This window comes from Myxocyprinus asiaticus, chromosome 5 (genome assembly GCF_019703515.2).
Source record: "Myxocyprinus asiaticus isolate MX2 ecotype Aquarium Trade chromosome 5, UBuf_Myxa_2, whole genome shotgun sequence".
NCBI lineage: Eukaryota > Metazoa > Chordata > Actinopteri > Cypriniformes > Catostomidae > Myxocyprinus > Myxocyprinus asiaticus.
In genome coordinates this window covers 21,919,393-21,943,305 of record NC_059348.1, presented here as the reverse complement: position 1 = coordinate 21,943,305, position 23,913 = coordinate 21,919,393, and the positions used below count along the sequence as shown (strand labels likewise).

Below are 23,913 nucleotides of genomic sequence, written 5' to 3'. Positions count from 1 at the left end.
CTTCATTAGTTGCTAAACCATGACTCTGTTTGTATGAGACAGTGATGTGTTTGTCACGTGCACACCTATTGTACAAGCTGCAGTGGCAAAGCACGCTGCTGCTACCTAGTGCTCATGTTAGAAACTGCTTCCTCCCTAGCTCTATGGACTTATGTTTAAAAAGACACTTTTGACAATTATAGAATAGCAATGTGCAAAACAGCTTATTTTAAATTTTGACTTTTAGAGTCGACTTAAAGGTGCCATAAGCCTTTGTTTTTTTGTTTGTTTTTTTTTTTTATGATTTTTTTTATTTGATATTATTATAGCTTACTAACTTATTTTAAATAATTTTAAGTTACTTGTGGCCCCTTGAATGTTGAGGCCCCCTAGTTCAGATATTCAACAGACAGATATTCAACAAATAAATAGGCTAAATAACTATTGCCTTTCATAAACTCGCACAAAGCTTTCATGAAAATGAAGATTTGTGGATTATGCATAATATTAGCGTAAACATTGCTCACATACGATTTGAAATCAGATAGTCATTGTCTTTATTATTGAAGGCTTTAAATGAATAAGTGGAACATTCTCAAAAGATGTTGCCTTGCTTTCACAGACAGCAGAAGGCCTATATTGCCACCCAGGGCCCTCTAGCAGAGACCACTGAAGACTTCTGGAGGATGTTATGGGAGCACAATTCCACTATTGTAGTGATGCTGACCAAACTCAGAGAGATGGGACGGGTAAGAGCTTGTTCCTCCTCTTAAAATGCATCAAGCTTTGCTGTAAAATTCAACATGGAATCAATAATGGACCAATTTACTTGAATCTGTTTAAGGTCATTTTGTAAAGGATTCATTGCTCCACGTTATTTCAAGGAGAAAATATATAACTTGCTACACCTCTGAAACGACTTTGCTTGACATCACCAAGCCCATTTTACCTGGCTCGATTATGGTGTTGAACGCCCACCTTTCATGATCCAATCAAGTCCTGATAGATTTGTCCAGTCCTACATTTCTTTCTTGATGAATATCCTGTTTCACCCTGAAATATGTCACATCACGAAGGTAAAATGGATTGCTAATGCTGTTTCATGTTGACTTTGACTACTCAATCCCTCCTCTCTGTCCACCTTGTACAGGAGAAGTGCCATCAGTACTGGCCTGCTGAGCGCTCCGCCCGCTATCAGTACTTTGTGGTGGATCCCATGGCTGAATACAACATGCCGCAGTACATCTTGCGAGAGTTCAAAGTCACAGACGCCAGGGTACGTACCCACACTCTGTCTGTCATTTGCATAACTCTTCAGTCGCCGCATCTATTACTTGCCATCAATCCATCCTGTAATAATCTGACAGAGGAGTATTATTTGTGTTGACTATTTCATGTGAAAGTCACTCAGTGTGGTATTTGAGGGAAACTACTGGAGTGCATGAGCAATCTTTTGCTGGTGCTGGAGGTGTAGCACGAACCCAGCGCTTTCACTTCCTGCGGCTCAGTGTAGGAGCATATCGCCTTGGACATCAGAGCTGTCTGTAGGCTATAAATACGCCCAAGGTTATGAATAAGCTTGTAGCTCAAACACGTACACTCACAGACCATCAACACATGTTCATACAAAGACCATATGGACGGAGGCTTCCCGTTGTGTGTGATCTGACTGGGAGGTGTCCAGCTGCTGTATGTGAGAGTGAAAATGTGCCAGCTAGTTATTCATACCAGGAGCCTCCTCTGTAGCATTATGCAAGGCGCCCTTGTTTCTCCAGTAATGCTGTTGCATCAACATCAGATTCATAAACTGTTGAATCTCTACATTTCCTACAGGATGGCCAATCCAGAACCATTCGGCAGTTCCAGTTCACCGATTGGCCAGAGCAGGGAGTGCCAAAAACTGGTGAAGGATTCATTGATTTCATTGGCCAAGTTCATAAAACCAAGGAGCAGTTTGGGCAGGATGGACCAATCACTGTGCACTGCAGGTATGCTCTTCTAATAAGGTCATTCTACCTGCAGAGATGAAACATTTGAAAGGTCTGAAAGAGAATATGAATGGCGAATGAGTTATAAGCATGCATTTATATTATCAGTGCAATAATTCTTGTTACATGGGACAAAACAGGCTACACAATTAAAAAAGCAAAGGTTATGTACCAAGGATTTATTTTGGATTAATCTGTTGTACATATTCAGAGATACTTAATTACAGTATGTGTTGGTGCTTCCATTTTCTCCACTTTCCTTGTCATCACTGTCCAACACAAAAATAATATGCACTGTCATGTTAAATATTTATATTTAAATAAATATAGACAAATATAGCATTCAGCTTTCATTAAGAATTAATTGAGAATATAGGATGATTTCAAACTTTGTGTCAGCTCCATCTATTGAGGAAAATCCAATGGTGTCAGCAAGGCTTGGGATCAATGCCTTTTTCACGCATCAATAATCAGAACATTTTCCAGATGATTATCGATCTATATCTGCTTTTTTTTTTTTCAGATATAATTAGGGCTACTCGTTGCTGGACCGAACCCTTAAAGGAATAGTTTGCCCAAAAAAAATAATTTACTCACCCTCATGCCATCCCAGGTGTCTATGACTTTCTTTCTTCTGTAGAACACAAACAAAGATTTTTAGAAGAATATTTCAGCTCTGTAGGTCCATACAATGCAAGTGAACAGATCAATATTCAAGTCCTTTTTTACTATCAATCTCCACTTTCACATCTACATTCTTCTTTTGTTTTTGGCAGTTTGAATTTTTTCTTTATTTTAATTTTTTTTCTCCCCTTTTCCCCCCAATTTGGAATGCCCAATTCCCAATGCTCTCTAAGTCCTCATGGTGATGTAGTGACTCGCCTCAATCCGGGTGGCGGAGGACGAATCTCAGTTGCCTTCGCATCTGAGACCGTCAATCCACACATCTTATTACGTGGCATGTTGAGCACGTTACTGCGGAGACGTAGCGCATGTGGAGGCCCACGCTATTCTCCGCGGCATCCACACACAACTCACCACGTGCCCCACCGAGAGCGAGAACCATATTATAGTGACCACGAGGAGGTTACCCCATGTGACTCTACCCTCCCTAGCAACTGGGCCAATTTGGTTGCTTAGGAGACCTGGCTGGAGTCACTCAGCACACCCTGGATTCGAACTCGTGACTCCAGGGGTGGGTGATTTGAATTCTTCATGCATATCGCCACCTACTGGGCAGGGAGGAGAATTTAAAGTAAAAAGGACTTATATATTGATCTGTTTCTCACCCACATCTATCATATCATTTCTAAAGATATAGATTAAACCACTGGATTCTTATGGATTACTTTTATGCTGCCTTTATGTGCTTTTTGGATCTTCAAAGTTTTGGTCAATATTCACTTGCATTGTGAGGACATAAGGAGCTATAATATTCTTCTAAAATCATTGTGTTCAGCAGAAAAAAGAAAGTTATAGAAATCTGGGATGGCGTGAGGGTGAGTAAATGATGAGAGAATTTTCATTTTTGGGTGAACTATTCCTTTAAATCTACTGCAAAGGCTTACCAGTATTCATTGGTAGCTCTTAAAGTGCAGGAGTCAGTAGTAAGACTTTCTACCACGTTACTGCCTTTCGCTGCATATCCCTGCTATTCACCATGATATCTATATTTATATGGGATATTAGATTGGTTGTGTTCCCAGAGTATGGCAGTTCTGCCTTGCACTTTTTACACAATGTTTTTGATTTATCCAGGCATTGGCCAGCTGTATCATCCCAGAATCCAAAATGACTCCAAACTTTGTTTCCTTTGCCCTTTCCCCAAAGCTCTCCCATTTGTTTATCCGCCATAATATTACCCACAATGAAACACCATGCGAAACACTAGCTGCACAAATGTAGGAATGACAAAGGTGATGATAACTTTGTGTTGAGTACAGTAAATGTTATATCACCCCCTTGTGGTCTCCAAAGCTATTATGCCAGACTACATTTAACGGAAGGCCAACTGACTGTGAATGGGAAAGCACGCAAATTAGGCTTCTTATTTAAATCAGCTAATGTTAATATATCGATGCCTCAAAAACGTATAAATAATGTACCGATCAATAATTGATGTATCGATATTTTAAGACATTCCTAGTGTCAGCTGCTTACAGTGTTGACCAAATAACCATATTTTGCATACCATACATGTACTGTATTAAATGCAGTAGCCGTTTTGTTTTTCTGGTGTTAGAAGCTACTGATATGACCCATTTTAAATAAGATAAATTATCTTAAAATCCCAAATAATTTATTATTTAAAATTTACTCAATTACATAAAAATATTAATAAACAAAAATTACCAAAACCGTAGTAGTAATTCTTCTTTGAAAGATGCCTATTTATAATATAGTTTTTCTTAATTTGAGTATGTATTTGAATCTGTATGAAGTATTGAGGTTTGAGGGGGTAGTGAATGATTACAGAGATTCTGATAAAATACAGAGATGATAAAATGAAATGGAACATTTGTATGAAGAACATTCTAGTTATCATCTCTGATTAATTTGAAAGTGGAAATTGTGCTATTTTCAAAACTAATGTCAGGTAATCAATAAGTGGTGGAAAATTAAGAGACAGCAAGCAAAGTAAAAGTAATCTATTGGATTCATCCAGTTAGTGCATCACAGACTGCAGTGTAATTGTCAGGGTGCGAGAGTGAGACAGGACCCAAGAGCAGAGGGAAAGAGTTCAACAGGATTTATTAATCAACAGTTCTTTAAAGTAATCAACTTTTCAAACACAAAGCAAACAAGCCCAGGCAAGATTCTCCCCCAAGACGCGGGCAGAGACAGAGGAATCCTCCTCCATGGGAACAGGGCTTAAGCGGGTAACCACACCTCAACAGGCTAGCAACCAACAGACACACGAGCAAGCTCCAACTACAAGAGAGCACAGTTAACATTGACAGCAAACAACATCACGGTGACAATAACAATGATCCGACATCAGACATGACACATGAGGGGATTTAAATAAGCGGGGAACAAACAAGAGGCAGGTGCTGCTCGCAGCTGAAGGTGTAATGATCAGCGTTCCCATGGAACCATCAGGGTTCCAATGGAAACGCTGATTCAGCATGCCAGCGGCACCTGAAACACGTAAGGGCAAAACGTAAACAAGCTTTGACAAAAACAGACAGGGAACGATGATGCCATGGCCCTCGTCAGACAAAACCCAATCTGACCGGTTGACAGGACCATGACATCACTTGAGGGCCCATGTGCTCACACAAAGGGGGTACACAAAACACTGAGGCGGGCCGATACTGCCACAGTCCCGTCAGGCAGAACCCCCACCTGACAAGGTGACGGGACCGTGACAGTTAGTAACAGCCTTCACCTTGAAGCTTGTGTAACATGTTTAAAGTAGCAGATGCTGTTGTTTTTCAGTGCTGGAGTGGGAAGGACAGGTGTTTTCATCACTCTCAGTATTGTGCTGGAGAGGATGAGATATGAGGGTGTGGTGGATCTGTTCCAGACCGTCAAGACTCTGCGCACACAAAGGCCTGCCATGGTGCAGACAGAGGTACAGTCCTTCTACCCTTTACTAATGATAAAACTCGTCTAATATGTCGTTAAAGCTGCTTGCTAACTTCCACCCGAATTAGACCACCCCTAATCCCTTCAACCACAAATGCTGTCTCCAAAACCCCACCTTCCAAAGAGATAAGTTTGTTATTGTTGTGTAGTAGCTTTAACTCAACTCACAATGCAGTTCAATAGATTTTACTATTGCTTGAGCTACCTAGCGTTAATAACTGAGCATAAGCTCGCTGTCACGTTAACTCAGTGTTATTAGTTAAGCAGACAAGCATTAATCTTGCTGACACATGCTGATGATTTTTTTTTCCCTCCAGGACCAATACCAGCTGTGCTACAGAGCAGCACTGGAGTACCTTGGGAGCTTTGATCACTATGCAACGTAACCACTCCTGGACTACAGCCCTCTGGTACAACTCTTCAGGAGTGCACCAAGTGTTCCTTTCGAGCCCCCATTCCCCCGCCCCATCCTGTACAGAGATTTGGGGTGGGGGTGGGAAGGGCAGGCTATCCAGTGGCTGGTTAACCAATCACAGCAGTCCGTTATTGACTGGCAACAAGAGATTGCTTTAAGAAATACAGACAACTCTCTTTCAAGAAGCATCATCTAAAAACTATATTCTAGTTTCTCTTTAGAGTACACCAACCCACACTACAGTTGAAGGCTACTGGTAGCACTAATTCTTTTCTCTTTTTTTTTTGTTTTTTTTTTTTTATCACGATTACCATTTGTTGTTATTTTAAAAAATTCAGTATGACAGTATTGTTATTATTTTTATGTAGAATGTTTGTTTGTAATAATCTTTTAACATCTTTTGTCTTAATGGCCTTTTCCGTGGGTCTACCTTTTCCCTAATTTGTACTGTTGTTCCCTAATTTTTTTATTTTATTTTTATTTATTTTTTTTTTACAATAGGTTATTTTAGCACAAGAACATGCATTTTTAACATGTTCCTGATACTAATACGAGAGAACCACTGTTCTCTAAGCTGCTGATGGTTTGACTTTGTAACATTATTTTTTTTTTTCTTCCTTATGTATAATTGGTGTCCTTGGGCTAAAAAGAATGGGTTCACTTTGGAGAAGCCTTTAATGTTCTGTCTCTGTCTAATGAAAAAAGAAATATCTTTAACTGCGGTATGCATTGGGGTTAATGGTACTCAATTAAAAAAAAACTTTGGTAGAGGAAAACAAATCAACTAACTAGCAAAATCTGCACTGTACAGAACTCAGTAGAGGTTAAATATAATTGATTTGTGAAGAATAAATTGCAACCTTTGTTCTGATTGGAGTGCATTCATTGTGACAGGGATTGAACACATTCCTGACGACTCACGACCCTCACTGCCCGCTTCTCATCTTTGAAGACCTGATATTAAAACGAGACCAATCGCCATTGGCACCTGTACAGTATAAACCACTCCCCTGAGGGAGAGTCAACTCTGTTAATCCAACTCTTCTTTTTATACAGAAATATATATATATATATATATATATATATATATATATATATATATATATATATACACACACATTTATAATTATGAATAAATATAAATACTATTATAGATACAGCATATAAACAGCATCTGCTCTATTGTCAATAATTCTCTGAAAACGTAATCCTGGATTTTCTTGATATTCCAACATAGAGAAAACTACATGAGAGACTGCTTTCTGTGAATCTGTTATTGGTACAAGGTTATATCTACTGTAATATCTAAGCACCCCAGGTATTTGGTGGTCTCCTCTGTTGGGGTTGGGTAGCACAACTCAAGTGAAAAACACTTTCTTCTGCAGAACATCATTTCATGCCTGCTCAATTACAACTGGCACGATAAAGGGAGACCTGGCCAAACTTTCAGAATAATGTTGGCAAGTTCATTTTTACCTTGTGAATGATTAGTGCTGTAGAGGTTCAAACTGTTGTACACACAGTCTGTTTTCTATTTGTTAATAAGAAAACTGGAATAAAAAATGTTGCAGGAAAAAACTCCTTGATGTTAATAAAGTTCAGTAATTGGTTTTTGTACAAAACATTGTCTCTTGTATTTTCACTTTTTGTATTATTATTATTTACATTTTTTTATTCCCTTTCCTCCCAAATTTTAGAATGCCCAATTCCCACTACTTTCTAGGTCCTTGTGGTTGTGCGGTTACTCACCTCAGTCTGGGTGACGGAGGACAAGTCTCAGTTGCCTCTGCTTCTGAGACTGTCAGTCTGTGCATCTTATCATGTGGCTTGTTGTGCATGACACAGCGGAGACTCCCAGCATGTGGAGGCTCATGCTACTCTCTGTGATTTATGCACAACTTACCACGTGCCCCATTGAGAATGAGAACCACTTAATTGCGACCATGAGGAGATTACCCCATGTGACTCTACCCTCCCTAGCAACTGGGCCAATTTGGTTACTTAGGAGTCCTGGCTAGAGTCACTCAGCACACCCTGGATTCGAACTCGCGACTCCAGGGGTGGTAGTCAGCGTCAATACTCGCTGAGCTACCCAGGCCCCCCTCTTTTTGTATTATTATCAGTTAGGCAAAATTACTAGTGTTACATTTTACTTTGGACAAATGACATTGGTACTATATTTTAAGACATTACAAGATATCAAAAAACCATTTTGCATGCAAATAAACACATTTAACTTTTTAATTGATCTAATTTTGTTTTGGGCAAAATAATAATTATTAAACAGTCTAATAATACTTACCTTAAATGGATAGTTCACCCAAAAAATTGAACATTGTTCCAAACCCATATGACTTTCTTCCATGGAATGCAAATGTTGGGCAGAATGGTCGCCTCAGTCACCATTCATTTTCATTGCATCTTTTATTGCATACACTGAAAATGAATGATGATTGAGGTTAATATCTGCTTATAATTTTACCTAACTTTAGTGTTCCACAGAAGAAAGAAAGCCATATGGGTTTGGAGAAATGAGATTTTCATTTTTGGGTGAAATATCCCAAAGGAATATTCTGGGTTCATTAGAAGTTAAGCTCAATCAGCAGCATTTGTGCCATAATGTTGAGTACCACAAAAATTCATTTTGACTTGTTCCTCCTTTTCTTTACAAAAAAGCAAACATCTGGATTATTTTTGGAGGGTTTAAACACAGAAAAGTGAAGCTTATAATTTTATAAAGCACTTGCATTAATTTTTCTGTTAAAACTCGTATTATTTGAGCTGTAATATTGTTTAAATAGTCATTTCTACTGTCATTTTAGGGTTTGTTGACATTACATCATCATGGTAGTTGTAAAACTGGCTATAACTTTACACAGAAAAGGTTAGTGCACGATTTTATCACACTGAAGTTATGCTTACACACATATATTTTATGTCTTGTGGCTATATTTTTGAGTATTTTAAGTCAAAAATGTGCCCCATTAACTTCCATTGCAAGTGCCTCAATGTAACCTCGATTTTTGCTTTTATTAAAGAAAAGGAGGGACGAGTCAAAATTTATTTTTGTGGTAATTAATATTATTCCACAAATGCTGTCGATTGAGCTTAACTTGCCTTTAAGTGCTGTTTTCTAAAATATACATTCTTTATAGAAAGTACCTGCTGGAAGGTTTGGTAAGTATCCAATTTCAGATATGATGGATTTATCTGTTGTTATTCAGCATGGAACAGCATGTTCTTTGTGTCATGAAACATTAAACATTTGGTGAAAAGCATACAGTTATTCAGTCAATTATAAACCAGACTTCTACATTTATAGTCTGTCTTTGGATTCTCTGTGACATAATGAGTACTCAAACACCTGCTCAGGATTTAATGATCAAAGACTAGATTTGTATTGTGTCATTTTCACAATAAAATGAAAGTGAACTGAAACTGCAATATTCTTGTGGTAAATTTGTATGGTAACATTTTCAATTATCACCTCAGATCTCATTTTTGTCTAATGTTTAATTCATACAGTTTCTATCCCAGCCTGATTAAACAAACTGGAATTGGATGGTAATTGACATTAAGGACTAAAATATGTTAATTTTGTTTCCATTATCAATTTCTCTTGAGGATTTTTTCCCTGCCCCTAACTCAAACACAGAGCTATAGGAACAAGTTGGTTAACCATTCATTCAAAACATGACCAAGAAGGACTGTTTTAAGATGTACCTGATTTATTGTTCAGGACACTCTATCCAGTCATAACAATGTGCTGCTTCATAATCATTCAATCTGTACCATACATCATTCTGTTGATCTTCCATTAAATTAAGTGTGTTATTTTCCACGCCACAATGTTGTACTACTTTCGCTGGCTCAAGTGTTTCCCTCATTTCCTCTGAAGCCTTTTTCCCCAGTCCTTGTTCAATCCATCATCCAGGTTTTCATGTTTAGAGCACAGATTACAAGCAGATCTCCAGAATGTAGTGATAGATATACAAACAAGCTTCTTAACATGTTCAGCTGAAAATGTAATAAAATCCCAGGAGATCAGCAGTTAAAGAAATACTCAAACCAGCCCATCTGGCACCAACAATCATCCATGCGATTATCTAATCAGCCAATCGTGTGGCAGCAGTGTATAAAATCATGCAGTTCAATTAATGTTCACATCAACCATCAGAATGGGGAAAAAAATTGATCTCAGTGATTTCGACCATAGCATGATTGTTGGTGCCAGACGGGCTGATTTGAATATTTCTGTAACTGCTGATCTCCTGGGATTTTCACACACAACAGTCTCTAGAGTTTACTCTGAATGGAACAAAAAAAAAAACATCCAGTGAGAGGCAGTTCTGTGGATGGAAACGCTTTGTTGATGAGAGAGGTCAACAGAGAATGGCCAGACTGGTTCGATCTGACAAAATCTACGGTAACTGAGATAACCGCTCTGTACAATTGTGGTGAGAAGAATATCGGTGGCATGAGGCAGACCTACACAATATTAGGCAGGTGGTTTTAATGTTGTGTCTGATCAGTGTATAATACATATATATATATGCGTGTGTGTGTATTCATATTTATTGCACAGTTCAATTACATTAAAAGTTAAACTTTTGATATAACATTATGAGTGAATAATTGACAATAAAGACCCTCTTTAGGTAATCGAACAGTTTAGGCCGTTGATCTAATAATATGAGCACTTTGAATGCAGAATGCAAATTCATGCATTATTATTGCCAAATTACTTTTATACATTAAAAATGCAAAAAAAATCTAATTTGAAAGCAAATTGACCTTTTCAATGGTGGTTTTGTGATATAGAAATATGAGTGAATAAACACATCAGCAAACCTATATAATATATAATAATGAATATAATATAGTAACGAAATAAAACAAAAACAGTACAGCAGACATAAGCCATTTGTTCACGTTTAATATATTATATACATTATTACATATCATTTATATACACTCAAACAGTTACTCATACAGTCTTTTAAACCACAGAATAAGTTTATCGTACCACGATAAAATGTTTACAGCTCTTATACGCACAGTCAATACATCAATGCGATCCTCCTCCGATGCATGCTGCCATTTGTTTACATTAGTAGTGGTTGTCATTCGTAAAACAAACAACTACTCAAAGAGTCTTTTCAAGTGTATGGCTCAGTGGTTAAGGCTCTGGGTTACTGAGCAGAAGGTCAGGGGTTCAAGCCCCAGCACCGCCAAGATGCCACTGTTGGGCCCTTGACCCTAACTACTCCAGGAGTGCCATATCATGGCTGACCCTGCACTCTGACCCCAGCTTAGCTGGGATATGTGAAAAAAAGAATTTCACTGTATATGTGCAAATGTGTGATAAATAATTATAAATTATGTTTATTTTATGTAACAAACAGCCAAATTGTCACCAAAGTACCACAATAACAGCCCACAGCTTGTATGTGTGCAGTCATTATATCTAAACATGATCTTCCCTTGCACGCAGCCACGGCTACTTATTAGGTACAGATGCGGTTTTCATTCACACAAACAGCAACTCAAAAAGTATTTTCAGGCATATAATACGTTATTTTCTGAAAGAGACAGCCAAACTATCACAAAAGCACCACAAAAACAGTTTAAAACTCATATACTCACAGATTATCCAAGCACGCAGCCAAGTCTGTTTACATTAGCACTTGTCACACACAATGTCTGAGAAGTCAAACAGTGTATATAGGCAAACCGGACGGCTGATATTATTTGTTCTTTTTCTTTTTTTTCTTTTTTTACAGCAATAAAAATGAAATAAATAAAACAAAAACAGTACAGCATACATAACCCATTTGTTCACATGTTTACAATATTATATACAGTATTTTTTTAAGACAAAAAATAAAAAATACATCAATAAAAAAATACTCATCTACACTCTGCCCACCTCTATCAGCTGTGCAATGTCACCTGCAAAAAAACTCACTCCAGGGGAATTTAGACCCTACTCATGAAAAGGTTAATTGATTTGTTTGAAAACTCAGTTTTACATGTTGGGGAACACCCACTGTGGATTCTCAGTGAAATCAGTAGTTTAGAGGTTTCCTTGCTGTAAAATCGCTCTTTTCAACCCATTCGTCCCCATCATGCAGTTCTATAAAATTATCTTTTGATAATCCTCTATGGAACTGGTTGACTGTAACCATACTAGAATTGGATGGAATGAATGTATGTATTCCAACTCAATCAGTCATAACATTAATCAATAGGCCTATCCACTACCAGTAAGACAGACCTGTTTGGACACACATCATTCTTTATTATTAAAAACTCCTACATTTTAGAATAATACCAAAGTCATCAAACCTTTGAAATAACACACTTGAAAGTATGGGAATTATGTATTGACCAAAATCAAAACTCTCTGGACATTCTCTCAACCAACTTCATCATGGGAAATCCACCTGGAATACATTTTAAACTGTTGGCTGGTTTTCCTAGACTATCCGGTCCAACTCATGATAAAAAAAAAAATAATAAAAAAAGAAAAATATATATATATATATATATATATATATATATATATATATATATATATATATATATATATATATATATATATATATATATATATATATATATAAAATGTTTTATAAAGAAATGCACACATATGCACTCTTTACTGAAATTAGTCTTCAAAACTAATTTCAGATTTTTTAAACATAAGCCTTAAAATCAAAAGGTTTTTAAGACAATTAGAAACCTATTTTCAGTCAAGTGTGTCCAAATTCTGACTGTCAGTGTTTATTATAGGATAATAGTTTTATATTTATTTTCAAATAGAATAAACAAATATAATTAAACTTAAAACATTAAATATAGCCAACTGTTTTGTACATCTCTATCATGGAAATTTATACCAAAACTAGGAATTATGCATTAGAAAAATTAAATAGGCTATGTAAAATTGGCAAACAGGTTTCTTGGTATAATTAAACGGGTCTAAACACTGGTATTGACACAGATGAACACAGTGCATTTTAAAAGAGGGACAAAATGAAAGTCTACCGTGTACGGCAGACAGCAGGCAACTGTAAACGTGACCATGATTTGATTGGTTATGGTGACTCTGGCGTGGATGGACCAATAATAGTAAACAAATCCTGTGCGCGCATGCGCACTGCGCGTGATGTGATGGAGGTTTGTCAGGGGAAGGCTCTGCTGTTAGCTAAACATCTCTACGAAGGTTGAGGTCAGCTAGAAGGGTTCTATTCGACGAAGTCGGTAAGTGTTTGAATATTAAGTTCTTGTTATTTTCATATATACATTATTCCAATTATTAACTATTTAAATTCATTGTTAATAGTGGGAAAGTTGCTAGCTCGGAAGAGCCAACCGTTGCACTTTCACTACAGCAACCAACAGCTAGTTTACCGAGTTATTCACGTTTTTTATTAGAGTTAACATTTGTACATGTTATACTTTGCCCACCCTGTCGTGTACTTTGTATAGTATTCCTTTTTAAGCGTGACCGTCGCTTTTAAACGTGATAATGTTGACGTTTGGCCTAACTCGTTAGCCTAGCCACACGACGTTTAAAGAGACGCAGGCCTTGACCAATCAGCACCGACTTTGTGTTTTTTGCATATGGGGCGGGGCGTTCTGTGCAAATGGGCGGGACCTGCATAACAGAATTAGTTTTTATCTTTCTGTCATGGGCACATAATGCCTGTTCGAAAAAGTGCTTTTCAGCAGTGGGTTGCCTTATGGTTTGATGTATTTACCACAGTGCTATATTAAATTTGTCTATGTGACATGCAAAATCTGTGGATTTTACTCCGATCAGTTTGCTCATCTCAAAAGAGATTGTCATGTCTGTAAGTGTAAATGAAGTGTGTGTTATAGTGGCAGTTTCTTTGGGAAATCCGTATAATAATGGCACTGTAGACGTACACATGACTGAACCCTTGATTTTTAAATATACAGTATGTATAATGTGTATAAAGCGGTGTAATATGTATGTTATAATAAAATAATGTTTTTAAATAATAGCATAGGTTAGAAACGTACATGCCTTGTATTTACTGTATATTGTCATATTCCAATATTTTGCTATTAGATATATGGGTAGTTCTTTTATAAATATAATATATGTAGCTTTCATAATGCCATGTTAATTTAAAGACTACATCGGATAGTTGCACATACTGTATTTGTTCATATGTCACACTGCAGTACTGTTTAAAATGAACTAGTAAAGGCAAAAAGCTGATTAAAAATGGTTTAAAAATTTAAAATGAATGGTGACCAGTTACAGGACATGAAATATTCACTTTACATTCATGTACATTTTAAGCTAAAATCTTGATGTCTATTTTAAAAGGGACACTATGTGTCATCTATCCATATGCTGTTCTTAAATATTAGCTGTTCAGTGAGATTACTGTCCATATGATTTTCTTCATACAGGTAATAAGGACTCCAGTCAGTCAAGATGGCCTCTGACACACAGGCCTCTAGGGGTATTATGACCTTTTACCCCACTGTCGAGGAGTTCAAGAACTTCAGCCGCTACATTGCATACATGGAGTCCCAAGGTGCGCACAAGGCAGGCCTTGCCAAGGTAAGAGGAAATATGCTATGCTTTAATCAATAAAGTTAATACTGTCAAACTCATTCTCATAACCAAGCATGTTGTACTTGATTTTGCTCACCTACAGATCATCCCCCCAAAAAGCTGGAAACCCAGACGTTCATATGACGATATTGATGACCTGTTAATACCTGCACCGATTCAGCAGGTTGTGACTGGACAATCAGGGCTGTTCACACAGTACAACATCCAGAAGAAGGCAATGACAGTGAAAGAGTTCCGCAAAACGGCAAACAGTGACAAGTAAGTCTTGTCTAACCAAACCTTTTGTCATTTTGTAGTGGAAATGAATTGTTACCACATCTGCTCTTCCTATTTGAGGTTTTGCAGCCCTCGATATGATGATTTTGAAGAGCTTGAAAGGAAGTACTGGAAAAATGTAACTTTTAACCCCCCCATTTATGGAGCTGACGTGAATGGTACCCTTTATGACCTGGTGAGTAAATACTTCTAAGCAATTTGAAAGAAGATTATTTGGTTTCAGTTTTGCTTTGAGTGCTTTCTATTTTGAATTCATTGAAGTCATTGTTGTTTTCCCTCACCTTGCACAGGATGTCAAAGAATGGAATGTGGGGCACTTGAATACCATACTTAACACTGTGGAGCATGAAAGTGGTATCACTATAGAGGGAGTGAACACACCCTATCTCTACTTTGGCATGTGGAAAACCACTTTCGCTTGGCATACAGAGGACATGGATCTCTACAGCATTAATTACTTGCACTTCGGCGAACCAAAGTCCTGGTAAATTTGCTTGTAAAACCAGTTGCTTTGACTGGAATGCAGTTTTGTTAAAGACTTGATAGAAAATTAAGTATGTAGGTGAAATGTCAGGCCCTAGGCATAAAGATGATTGCTGTAAATGTCTGTCCCGATGCCAAGTGGTAAATTATTTTGGAATGTTCCCACAGGTACTGCGTGCCTCCAGAGCATGGGAAAAGACTGGAGCGTTTAGCCAAAGGTAAAGAGGTGGAGGTCCAATTTACAGCCTTTTTCATCCTCAATTCATTGCACTTCATTCATTTCAATTCTTTCATTTGTTCATGCATAACCATTATTGCCTGTTATCTTTCCCAGGATTTTTCCCTGGAAGTGCACAAAACTGTGAAGCATTTCTCAGACACAAGATGACTCTTATTTCCCCTTCTATTCTGAAGAAGTATGGGATTCCGTTCGAAAAGGTAAATTGTTTGCATAATATTGTGAGTGAGTGCATTGTGTCCCTCTGATTGCTTGTTTTCAATCTGTTTTCAGAACTGTTTCTGTTTTCAAAACTGTTCTGTTTCCTCATCGCTGGGTGCATGAATTTGTTATTTCATGTTTGAGGAAGTTTGGTGACATCATGGTCCTAATTTTTTTTTTTTTTTAGATCACTCAGGAGGCTGGGGAGTTTATGGTGACTTTCCCATATGGCTATCATGCGGGCTTCAACCACGGTTTCAACTGTGCTGAATCAACCAACTTTGCCACACGACGATGGATCGACTATGGAAAACAAGCCATTCTGGTGAAAATATAAAATCTTTCTGTGTCATGTGTATCAGCATGCCGAAGAAGCATCCTTAATCAAATACTAAAATGTCTATTTAGAATAGTGCCTCAATCGTTTTGTATTTTGGCCTCAGTGTTCTTGCAGGAAAGACATGGTGAAGATTTCCATGGATGTATTTGTAAAGAAATTTCAGCCTGAACGGTACGAGCTGTGGTTAGCAGGGAAGGACAATGCACCCATTGACCACTCGAAGCCCACACCCGAGGCAGCTGAGTTTCTAGCTGGAGAGGCTGGAAAAAGTGGCGGTCAGGAACTCTGCATTGACAACCAAAGTAGCGAGGGGCAGAAGAAGAGGTGAAAATTAAATGTGCTTTCATACATTGTTTATCTTCTTATTTGCGCATTGTAATTCCAATGAATATCATATAAGATCTGTCTAAATATATCTAAAATTTTAAATCTAAATCTAAATGTCTAACCTGAAATGTTGTTGTTAAATATATATATGTGTGTGTGTGTGTGTGTGTGTGTGTAAATGAAAGTAACCTGGCCAAACAAAGAATAGGAACAAAAAGACACAAAGTGTGTCTGGATTTACCCGATGAAGTTCTTCCAAAGAGTGAACTGAATGATGAGGAGGCTGAATATGGAAAGAAAGGAAGATTGACTCCATATACAGAACAATGCAGACAGTATGGAGGTATGTTCTGTAGTTATGCTCTAAAATGACACTATTCCAGTTTCGCACTTGAATTGTTTTATCATCGAAATAATGTTAAAGTTTATCTGATGTGAATGTAGAAGAAAACAAAATGCATTTATTTCAGAATTGAACAACAAAGACAACCTGCTGTCCATGAAGGGATTGACCAGTATAAAGATGCTTCCAGTTTCCAAAAGCACTGCCTTTGGGGAGCGTGTCAAGGACACAAGTTGTGGTGCAGCAAACTCCATTGGTAAAACAAGTCCACCTTCCCCAGTCTGTCCACAGCCCTTCCCAAAGCATCATCTCTCAATCGCATCTGTCCCTACTGTCCCTCACTGCCTGTCAGCTGTGCCACGGATCTCCTCCAAACCAGGAGTGGCAAGCCTTCTCTTTCATCGAACCTTGAGCCCTTCAGATGCACTGCAGGTTCACAGCTATGCAGCCAGATCAACAGTCTATAAACCTTCACATCTCAGCACAGAAAAACCTACAGGAGTCCTCAAAGAGCCAGACACCAAACCAGATGTTAGGCCAAACTTGCACATGCCAGAAGCAAACACAGTCCAGGTTTGTTACTCCATAGCCTTAAGTGTGTAGATTTTTGAGCTACCGTGGCCTCAAAGTATTTTGACACTTAAGACACTTGGGGCATTTTCACACCTGGCCTGTTTTGAGCATTTGTTTCGGAACCTTGTGCGTTTTCTCCCTCAGTTCGATTAGTTTAGGCATATGTGAACATGGCAATCACACTCAGATCCGCACCAAAACAGTCGGTTTGTGACCTCCTGGACGAGGTGGTCTTGAATTGATTGCAAACGAACTCTGGAGCGGTTCACTTTTGGTGAGAATGCAAGCCAACCCAATGAACCAAACAATATCCATATAAAAACCATGAACATACCAGATGGATCTTTAGAAAAGACATCTTTAGGTCAGCACGTCACTGTAATTCATAATCAAAACGTGGATGTAGCCTTTTGGTGACTGTAGTTGATATAAACTCATCGAGCACTTTATTAGGAACACTATGGTCCTAATAATGTGCCCCACGTGGTTTTCTACCATAGTAGCCCATCCACCTCATAGAAACCATTTGCACCTTTAGCTTACGATGCTTTTGGGAAACGCAGTCCTGGCCATTCTCTGTTGACCTGTCTCATCAACAAGCTGTTTCTGTCAGCAGAACTGCTGCTCACTGGATGTTTTTTGTTTTTGGCACCATTCTGAGTAAACTCGAGACTGTTTTGCGTGAAAATACCAGGAGATCAGCATTTACAGAAATTCTCAAACCAGCCTGTCTGGCACCAACATCTCATGTCATGGTCGAAATCACTGAAATTTTTATGGTAGATGTGAACATTAACTGAAGCTCTAGACCCGTATCTGCATGATTTTATGCCTTGCACTGCTGCCACACGATTGGCTGATTAGATAATTGCATGAATAATTAAGTGTACAGGAGTTCCTAATAAAGTGCTTGGTGAGTGTAATTGGACGTTTAAAATAGGAACTGTTTTATAATCCCTGCGTTAATTTTAGTACGATCACTTCTTTCCATTTGGATAGCGACAGAACACAGGTAGGACTGCATTAGCAACTTTTTGATAGATAACATTTTTGTTTATGTGGCTTTACTCTCTCTGCTGTGTGTACAGTTTGTATGTGTGTGTATGTACTCTATATCTATTTAAAAAATGGATGCTTTCTGGTTGTCAAAGGTTAGTGGGAATTGTCTATAGTTGAAGCGATAGCTTACCCAAAAATGAAAATTCTTTCATCATTTACTTACCCTCATATTGTTCCAAACTCATATTACTTTCTTTTGTGGAACACATAAGGTGATGTTAGGCAGAATGTTAACATCAGTCACTATTTACTTTCATTGTATAGAAAAAAAGATGCATTGAAAGTGAATTGTGTCAGAGGCTGTCATTCTGCCTATTCTGTGTATAAATAGTATAAGATGCTCATATTCTTGCTGCCAAAACAAGTTGAACTGCATAACTACTCTTTCTTTTCTCAGCATGAAGTTGAGAGTGAGAAAGAGAACAATAGTATGAAGAGAAAACTGCAGCCACTGAGCAAGCTGCCCCGCTTTCATCCTTTGCTCAGAGAGAGCTCCAATGATGACGGTTAGTCTTGTTCATACTGCTCATTCATTATTGTGTAGCTGTTTGTATCCTCGCTTATGAACTCCTTCACCCCACAGAGATCCAGGATACAGCTGAGCCAGAGGAGACCGATCCCTGGGCCAGACTCCTCGCTCCCATGTGGCAAAGCAAGCCACGCAACTTTAGTGCTGAGAAGGAGTTCAACTTGCGCATTGGCCAGCAGCCTCCATACTGTGCAATCTGTTCTCTCTTTTACACATATGAACAGGTATCACAATACCATTATCTTGGAATTCTACTTCTCTTCAGCATTAAAACAGTAGGGCCCCTTTACTCAAATTTCAGAATTGAGTCTAGTGTCTAAAAGGTTGTGTGTGTAAAAAAAAAAAAATTCTGATGTTAAAATACTTTCTCTTATCCCAGCTTAATATGCAGAGACAACTATAAGTAATCCATTGGTAGATATATTATCTCAAAGTGTAAATGCTGTGGATCTGTCAAAACATTAGTCTATTTGTTTGAGCAATCTGACCTGCCCAACACAGTTTTTAAGCAATGTTTGAAAACTGTGATTACTGTTCTAATGTGGTTTGGTTCTGCTAAAGGCATAGAAATTACATGACACCTTTAAAGCTGCAGTGTGCAATTTCTGAACAGCACCAAACAGAATAAAAAAAAGTTTTTTTTTTTATATTTTGGTTTTTTTTTTTTTAGTAGCACAAAATGTACTGAAGACATGATGCAATTTGGAAAAGTAATTATCTTTTCTTTGGTGAGGAAATAAGTGAAGGACTAAGAGATTGTGGTATGCTGGACCATCACTTTGGTGTTTTTTTTATTTTTTTTTTTTTTTTTTAAATTAAGAATGATGTAATCAGCCTGAGCCAGAGCATTTCTGCAGCTGAAGGAGGACACCAGCAGAGGAGCAAACCGCTGATTCCAGAGATGTGCTTCACCGGCAGCTCTGAGGGACACCTGTCTACCCCTCATTTGGAGGAAGACGGCACAAGCCGACTCGTCAGCTGCACTGTGTGCAGCGTGCGCGTACATATCAGTAAGCAGTTAATTAAAATCGCTGGAAAATGTGCAGTTGTCATGACATGTCACAACTGTGACAGCATTTTAAACAGCATTGTTTTATTTATTACATACTAATAGCTACTTAGGCTTTGTTTTAGGCTACTTTTGTAGCTAAGACAGCCTTTCTAAAATTTTGATAATTGTTAACATGGTAATGTAATGCTGGTTAAAGTTAATGTCACTTTCTGACAGTAATAGCAAATAAGGATAAACAACTTCTTGAAAAAGAAGCATTTCCATTGGGAAACGTCAAGGTGCATCTTGATTAACTTTACCTTCAACATCTACATCCTGGTTAAAGACTTTTCAAAAGTGGGTGTTAGCTGTGTTTCAAGAGGGGAGTAGTCCTCCACAATTATCTGCATACTCGCATTCAGGTCTGGCTCCACTCTGATATGGACTGCCCACTTTTCTGGATCCAATCAATGAATAATGGATAAAATCAAGTCCCACCCTACATTTGTTTTTCTCGTTGAATATCCTGCTTCTCTTGGAAATTACATAAGTAAAATGGTTTGAAATGCCTTTTCACATTGACGTTAAGTGGTAAAAACCAAGTGGTGATTTAAAGTTTTTTGGAAAACTAGGAATGGTGAGCAGTTGCAGCATCTGAACATGTACACTTTTATTTATAGAGTAATTTGAGCCTAAAATCTTGATATTGGACAAGATTGGAATGGGAAATTGAATAAAGTAGTTTAAAGCATGGACTCTGTGCCTACAGGTTGTTACGGAGTATCTCGCGACACAAAGCTGGATGGGTGGAGGTGTTCCCGATGTGAAGCTAATGCCATTGCTCAGGTGAGTTTGATCATTTGTGCATAGTTACAGTTAGATTATTATCTCCAAAAACTCTGCTAGTGGGCGGAATCACACCTTGATGTCTTGGATGACTAGGTTTTTCCAGTTACTTCATTTCCAGAGTTCCCAGTGCAGTCACTGACTGTTTGTGTCTCTCCCTCAGGACTGCTGTTTATGCTCTCTCAGAGGAGGAGCTCTGCAGAAGGCCAACAATGACAAGTAGGTAGCCAGAAGCCTCATGGTGGAGCACTTCATGTTCAAGACCAGCCATTTTCAAATTCACACATTCCTCTCAGTTGAATGACACATAAGTCCTGAATCCCTGAACTGCTGACAGCATCTCATGTGAAAATGTGGTTTTGTTGCAGGTGGGTTCATGTGTTGTGTGCCGTGGCAGTGCAGGAGGCTCGCTTTGTGAACATTGCAGACCGCAGTCCTGTTGATCTCAGTTGTATCCCACTTCAGAGGTTCAAGCTGGTGAGTTTTCAAACTGCACGGAAAAGCATTTTATTTTATGTGCTTTTCCAGTGCTGGGTTACAGTAGTTCAATATGAATGCAGTGTTGTTTGACAGGTATATGAATGAATGAAGAAACATACCTCTGTAAGTGTGATTTACACCAGGAGAAGACGGACACATCTTACACGCGCCATTAATCACGTCATTAACAACTAGTTGTTCAGTTCGGTTCGAGAAGGGTATAGCTGCAGGCATTGCTCCAAAAAGGTGCGGTCGCTCCAAATCGCCATTGAAGATATAGGGAGCCCCTTATCCAGTGTTGCCAACTACTTTCAATGAAAAGTAGCCAAAGCCTGTTAAAAAAAAGTCGCCAAATGTCGCTAGATGGCGTCATGCGTTAATTAGCATATTCATTGCGTCATCTCGTCGTATTTGCATTCTGCCTTGTGTCAGCCCTTTACATCTGTTTGCTTCTCTCCTACTATCTGTGCTCACATACTGTATTTTAATACAGCCAAATTCCCAATAAAGCTGTTCTCATGTACATTTTTGTTCAGTTTCTGTTGTCAGACAACGGAACGAGTATGAAATAGTGACTGAAACGCTGCCCACTACATGTTAACCAATAGTCACTTCCAAGCAATTTCCAAGCTGCTGCTCTGCATTGCTAAAATCCTGATTTTATAACATAAGTTAAAGACAACCAAACTGGGATTTCGGCTATATTTACATGTAAAATGATCACTCAGAGAGAAAGTTAGAAGGGACAGAATGTCTTATTTCTTTCTCTCACACAACGCACAGCCTCCATCTAGGTAACAGTGAGTGATAAGCAAGAAAAATACTGGTCAAATTAAATTGTTTAAATTAAAACAAAGGAGGAGCAAACAATACAGATTAGTGACTTGGATCTTTGAGCAAAATGAACGAATCTTTATTCAAGTCATTTTGTTCATTTGAGCAGAATGAAATTAAAATGTTACATTTTCAATAGTCAAATCCCCCCCAACACGTCTTCTTACTCAAACTTTGATTATAGTCCCAATAACGAAAAATTGATAATGCTAAAGGAGAATTGATAAAGGACAAATTATGAGAAACAGAAATGATTAGTTCAGGATTGAATCTTCTTGTCTTGTACGTGACAAAAGAACGAACGACTCGGACCAGAACACTCAAGAGGTGTACTAATAATTTCTGTTTCCTGTGTGAGCAATGCGTAGCGTATACGGCTGTCACGTGACAAAAGAACGAACGACTCGGACCAGAACACTCGAGAGGTGAACTAATCATTTCTGTTTCCTGTGTGAGCAATGCGTAGCGTATACGGCTGTCACGTGACAAAAGAACGAACGACTCGGACCAGAACACTCGAGGTGAACTAATAATTTCTGTTTCCTGTGTGAGCAATGCGTAGCGTATACCGCTGTCACGTGACAAAAGAACGAATGATTTGGACCAAAAGAGTTGAAAGGTGAACTAATCATTTCTGTTTCCTGTACAGCGCCTATGCGGTTTTCACGTAAAAAACGAACGGAGGTTGCGCAATACACATGCGCGGCCAACACAAAATGAACGAATCACTCTCTGAGACTACTTGTTCTTCTGAGTCACATAAAAGATTCGTTCAAAATGAATGACCCATCACTGCTGTCTGCCACTCACTGAAAAATAGTAGACGCAGAGAGAGGTGTGTCTGTGGCGGGAAAGCAAGACCTCACGCTCGCACGGCAGTACTGGAGATTCTTCTACGGAAAGTACCTAAGGTTTGTCCAAAAAGTCGCTAGATTTGTCACTAGGTGCTTTTTAGAAAAAAAGTCGCTAAATCTAGTGACAAAGTTGCTAAGTTGGCAATACTGCCCTTACCTAACCCTTTCCCTAACCTTAACCTTGAGTGGAAGTGACGCCCCCTTTTGGAGTTGGCGCAACCACCTTTTGGAGTAACCCCGTCCACTTTTTGGAGATTCCGCCCCCATTTGGAAGTCTCTGGCCTGCAGCTATACCTACTTAATTCAGTTCCGTACACACTGCGTGGAATTTTTGAAAATGCGGTTGTCACTACTAACCACATAGGAATGCGGTTGTCACTCTCGTACTTTACTGAACTGTGTGTACAGAGCAGGATTAAGCACTAAAAGGTGAACTGACAACCAAATTTAGCTGCAGTGTGTACGTGGCCGTAGAGGATTTTGACAATTGAAATCGTAAATCTCATTATGAAATTGTAAATTTCGAATTTTAGACAAATGAAGTCAAATCAATAGCTTAAACCAATATCTTTGTTCATTTCGATTTTCAAAAACATAACTAACAGATACTTGTTTCTTTGTAGAAATGCCAATACTGTCGTAAGTGGGTGATGAGGATGACAGGTTGCTGTGTGCAGTGCTCTCACGGCCGCTGCTCCACTTCCTTTCACCCCACCTGTGCTCAGGCAGCTGGAGTTCAAATGCACCCAGATGACTGGCCTTTCGTCATCTATTTCACCTGCTGGAGACACAAGGGTGGCACCCACATAGAGGTACAGACACAACACAGTGAAACAGATATGTCCAAGATGAAGAGTCCAGTTTGAGAAGAGCATGATAGCAGAGTTTAGATATGATCATCAAACAATGTAAACACAAAATACAGATTTTGTAGCCAGTGTCATGA

At 38.5% G+C, this 23,913-nt stretch overlaps 2 protein-coding genes across 11 annotated transcripts in view; both read left to right on the top strand.

The window, feature by feature from the left end:
• The window catches only part of LOC127441395 (receptor-type tyrosine-protein phosphatase F-like), a 318,186-nt gene extending 311,093 nt beyond the window's left edge, over window positions 1–7,093 (top strand). For all 9 annotated transcript variants that reach the window (XM_051698771.1, XM_051698769.1, XM_051698767.1 and 6 more), the window contains 5 exons: window positions 602–728; window positions 1,130–1,255; window positions 1,813–1,967; window positions 5,409–5,544; window positions 5,876–7,093. In XM_051698771.1, coding sequence (XP_051554731.1) covers window positions 602–728; window positions 1,130–1,255; window positions 1,813–1,967; window positions 5,409–5,544; window positions 5,876–5,944 — 613 coding nt within the window. In that variant the 3' untranslated portion in view covers window positions 5,945–7,093. The remainder of the gene's footprint in view (window positions 1–601; window positions 729–1,129; window positions 1,256–1,812; window positions 1,968–5,408; window positions 5,545–5,875) is intronic.
• Window positions 7,094–13,125: 6,032 nt separating this feature from the next.
• Window positions 13,126–23,913, top strand: part of kdm4ab (lysine (K)-specific demethylase 4A, genome duplicate b) — a 30,477-nt gene continuing 19,689 nt past the window's right edge. Inside the window, exons 1-18 of one of the 2 annotated variants that reach the window (XM_051698775.1) lie at window positions 13,126–13,239; window positions 14,425–14,578; window positions 14,676–14,851; window positions 14,930–15,044; window positions 15,160–15,353; window positions 15,521–15,570; window positions 15,687–15,790; window positions 15,979–16,116; window positions 16,235–16,455; window positions 16,644–16,801; window positions 16,929–17,374; window positions 18,831–18,939; window positions 19,017–19,186; window positions 19,783–19,972; window positions 20,723–20,799; window positions 20,963–21,018; window positions 21,168–21,276; window positions 23,591–23,779. In XM_051698775.1, the coding sequence (XP_051554735.1) occupies window positions 14,450–14,578; window positions 14,676–14,851; window positions 14,930–15,044; window positions 15,160–15,353; window positions 15,521–15,570; window positions 15,687–15,790; window positions 15,979–16,116; window positions 16,235–16,455; window positions 16,644–16,801; window positions 16,929–17,374; window positions 18,831–18,939; window positions 19,017–19,186; window positions 19,783–19,972; window positions 20,723–20,799; window positions 20,963–21,018; window positions 21,168–21,276; window positions 23,591–23,779 (2,631 nt within the window). In that variant the 5' untranslated portion in view covers window positions 13,126–13,239; window positions 14,425–14,449. Of the gene's footprint in view, window positions 13,240–14,424; window positions 14,579–14,675; window positions 14,852–14,929; window positions 15,045–15,159; window positions 15,354–15,520; window positions 15,571–15,686; window positions 15,791–15,978; window positions 16,117–16,234; window positions 16,456–16,643; window positions 16,802–16,928; window positions 17,375–18,830; window positions 18,940–19,016; window positions 19,187–19,782; window positions 19,973–20,722; window positions 20,800–20,962; window positions 21,019–21,167; window positions 21,277–23,590; window positions 23,780–23,913 lie in introns of those variants that run through there. The other variant, XR_007897300.1, reaches the window with a different exon arrangement.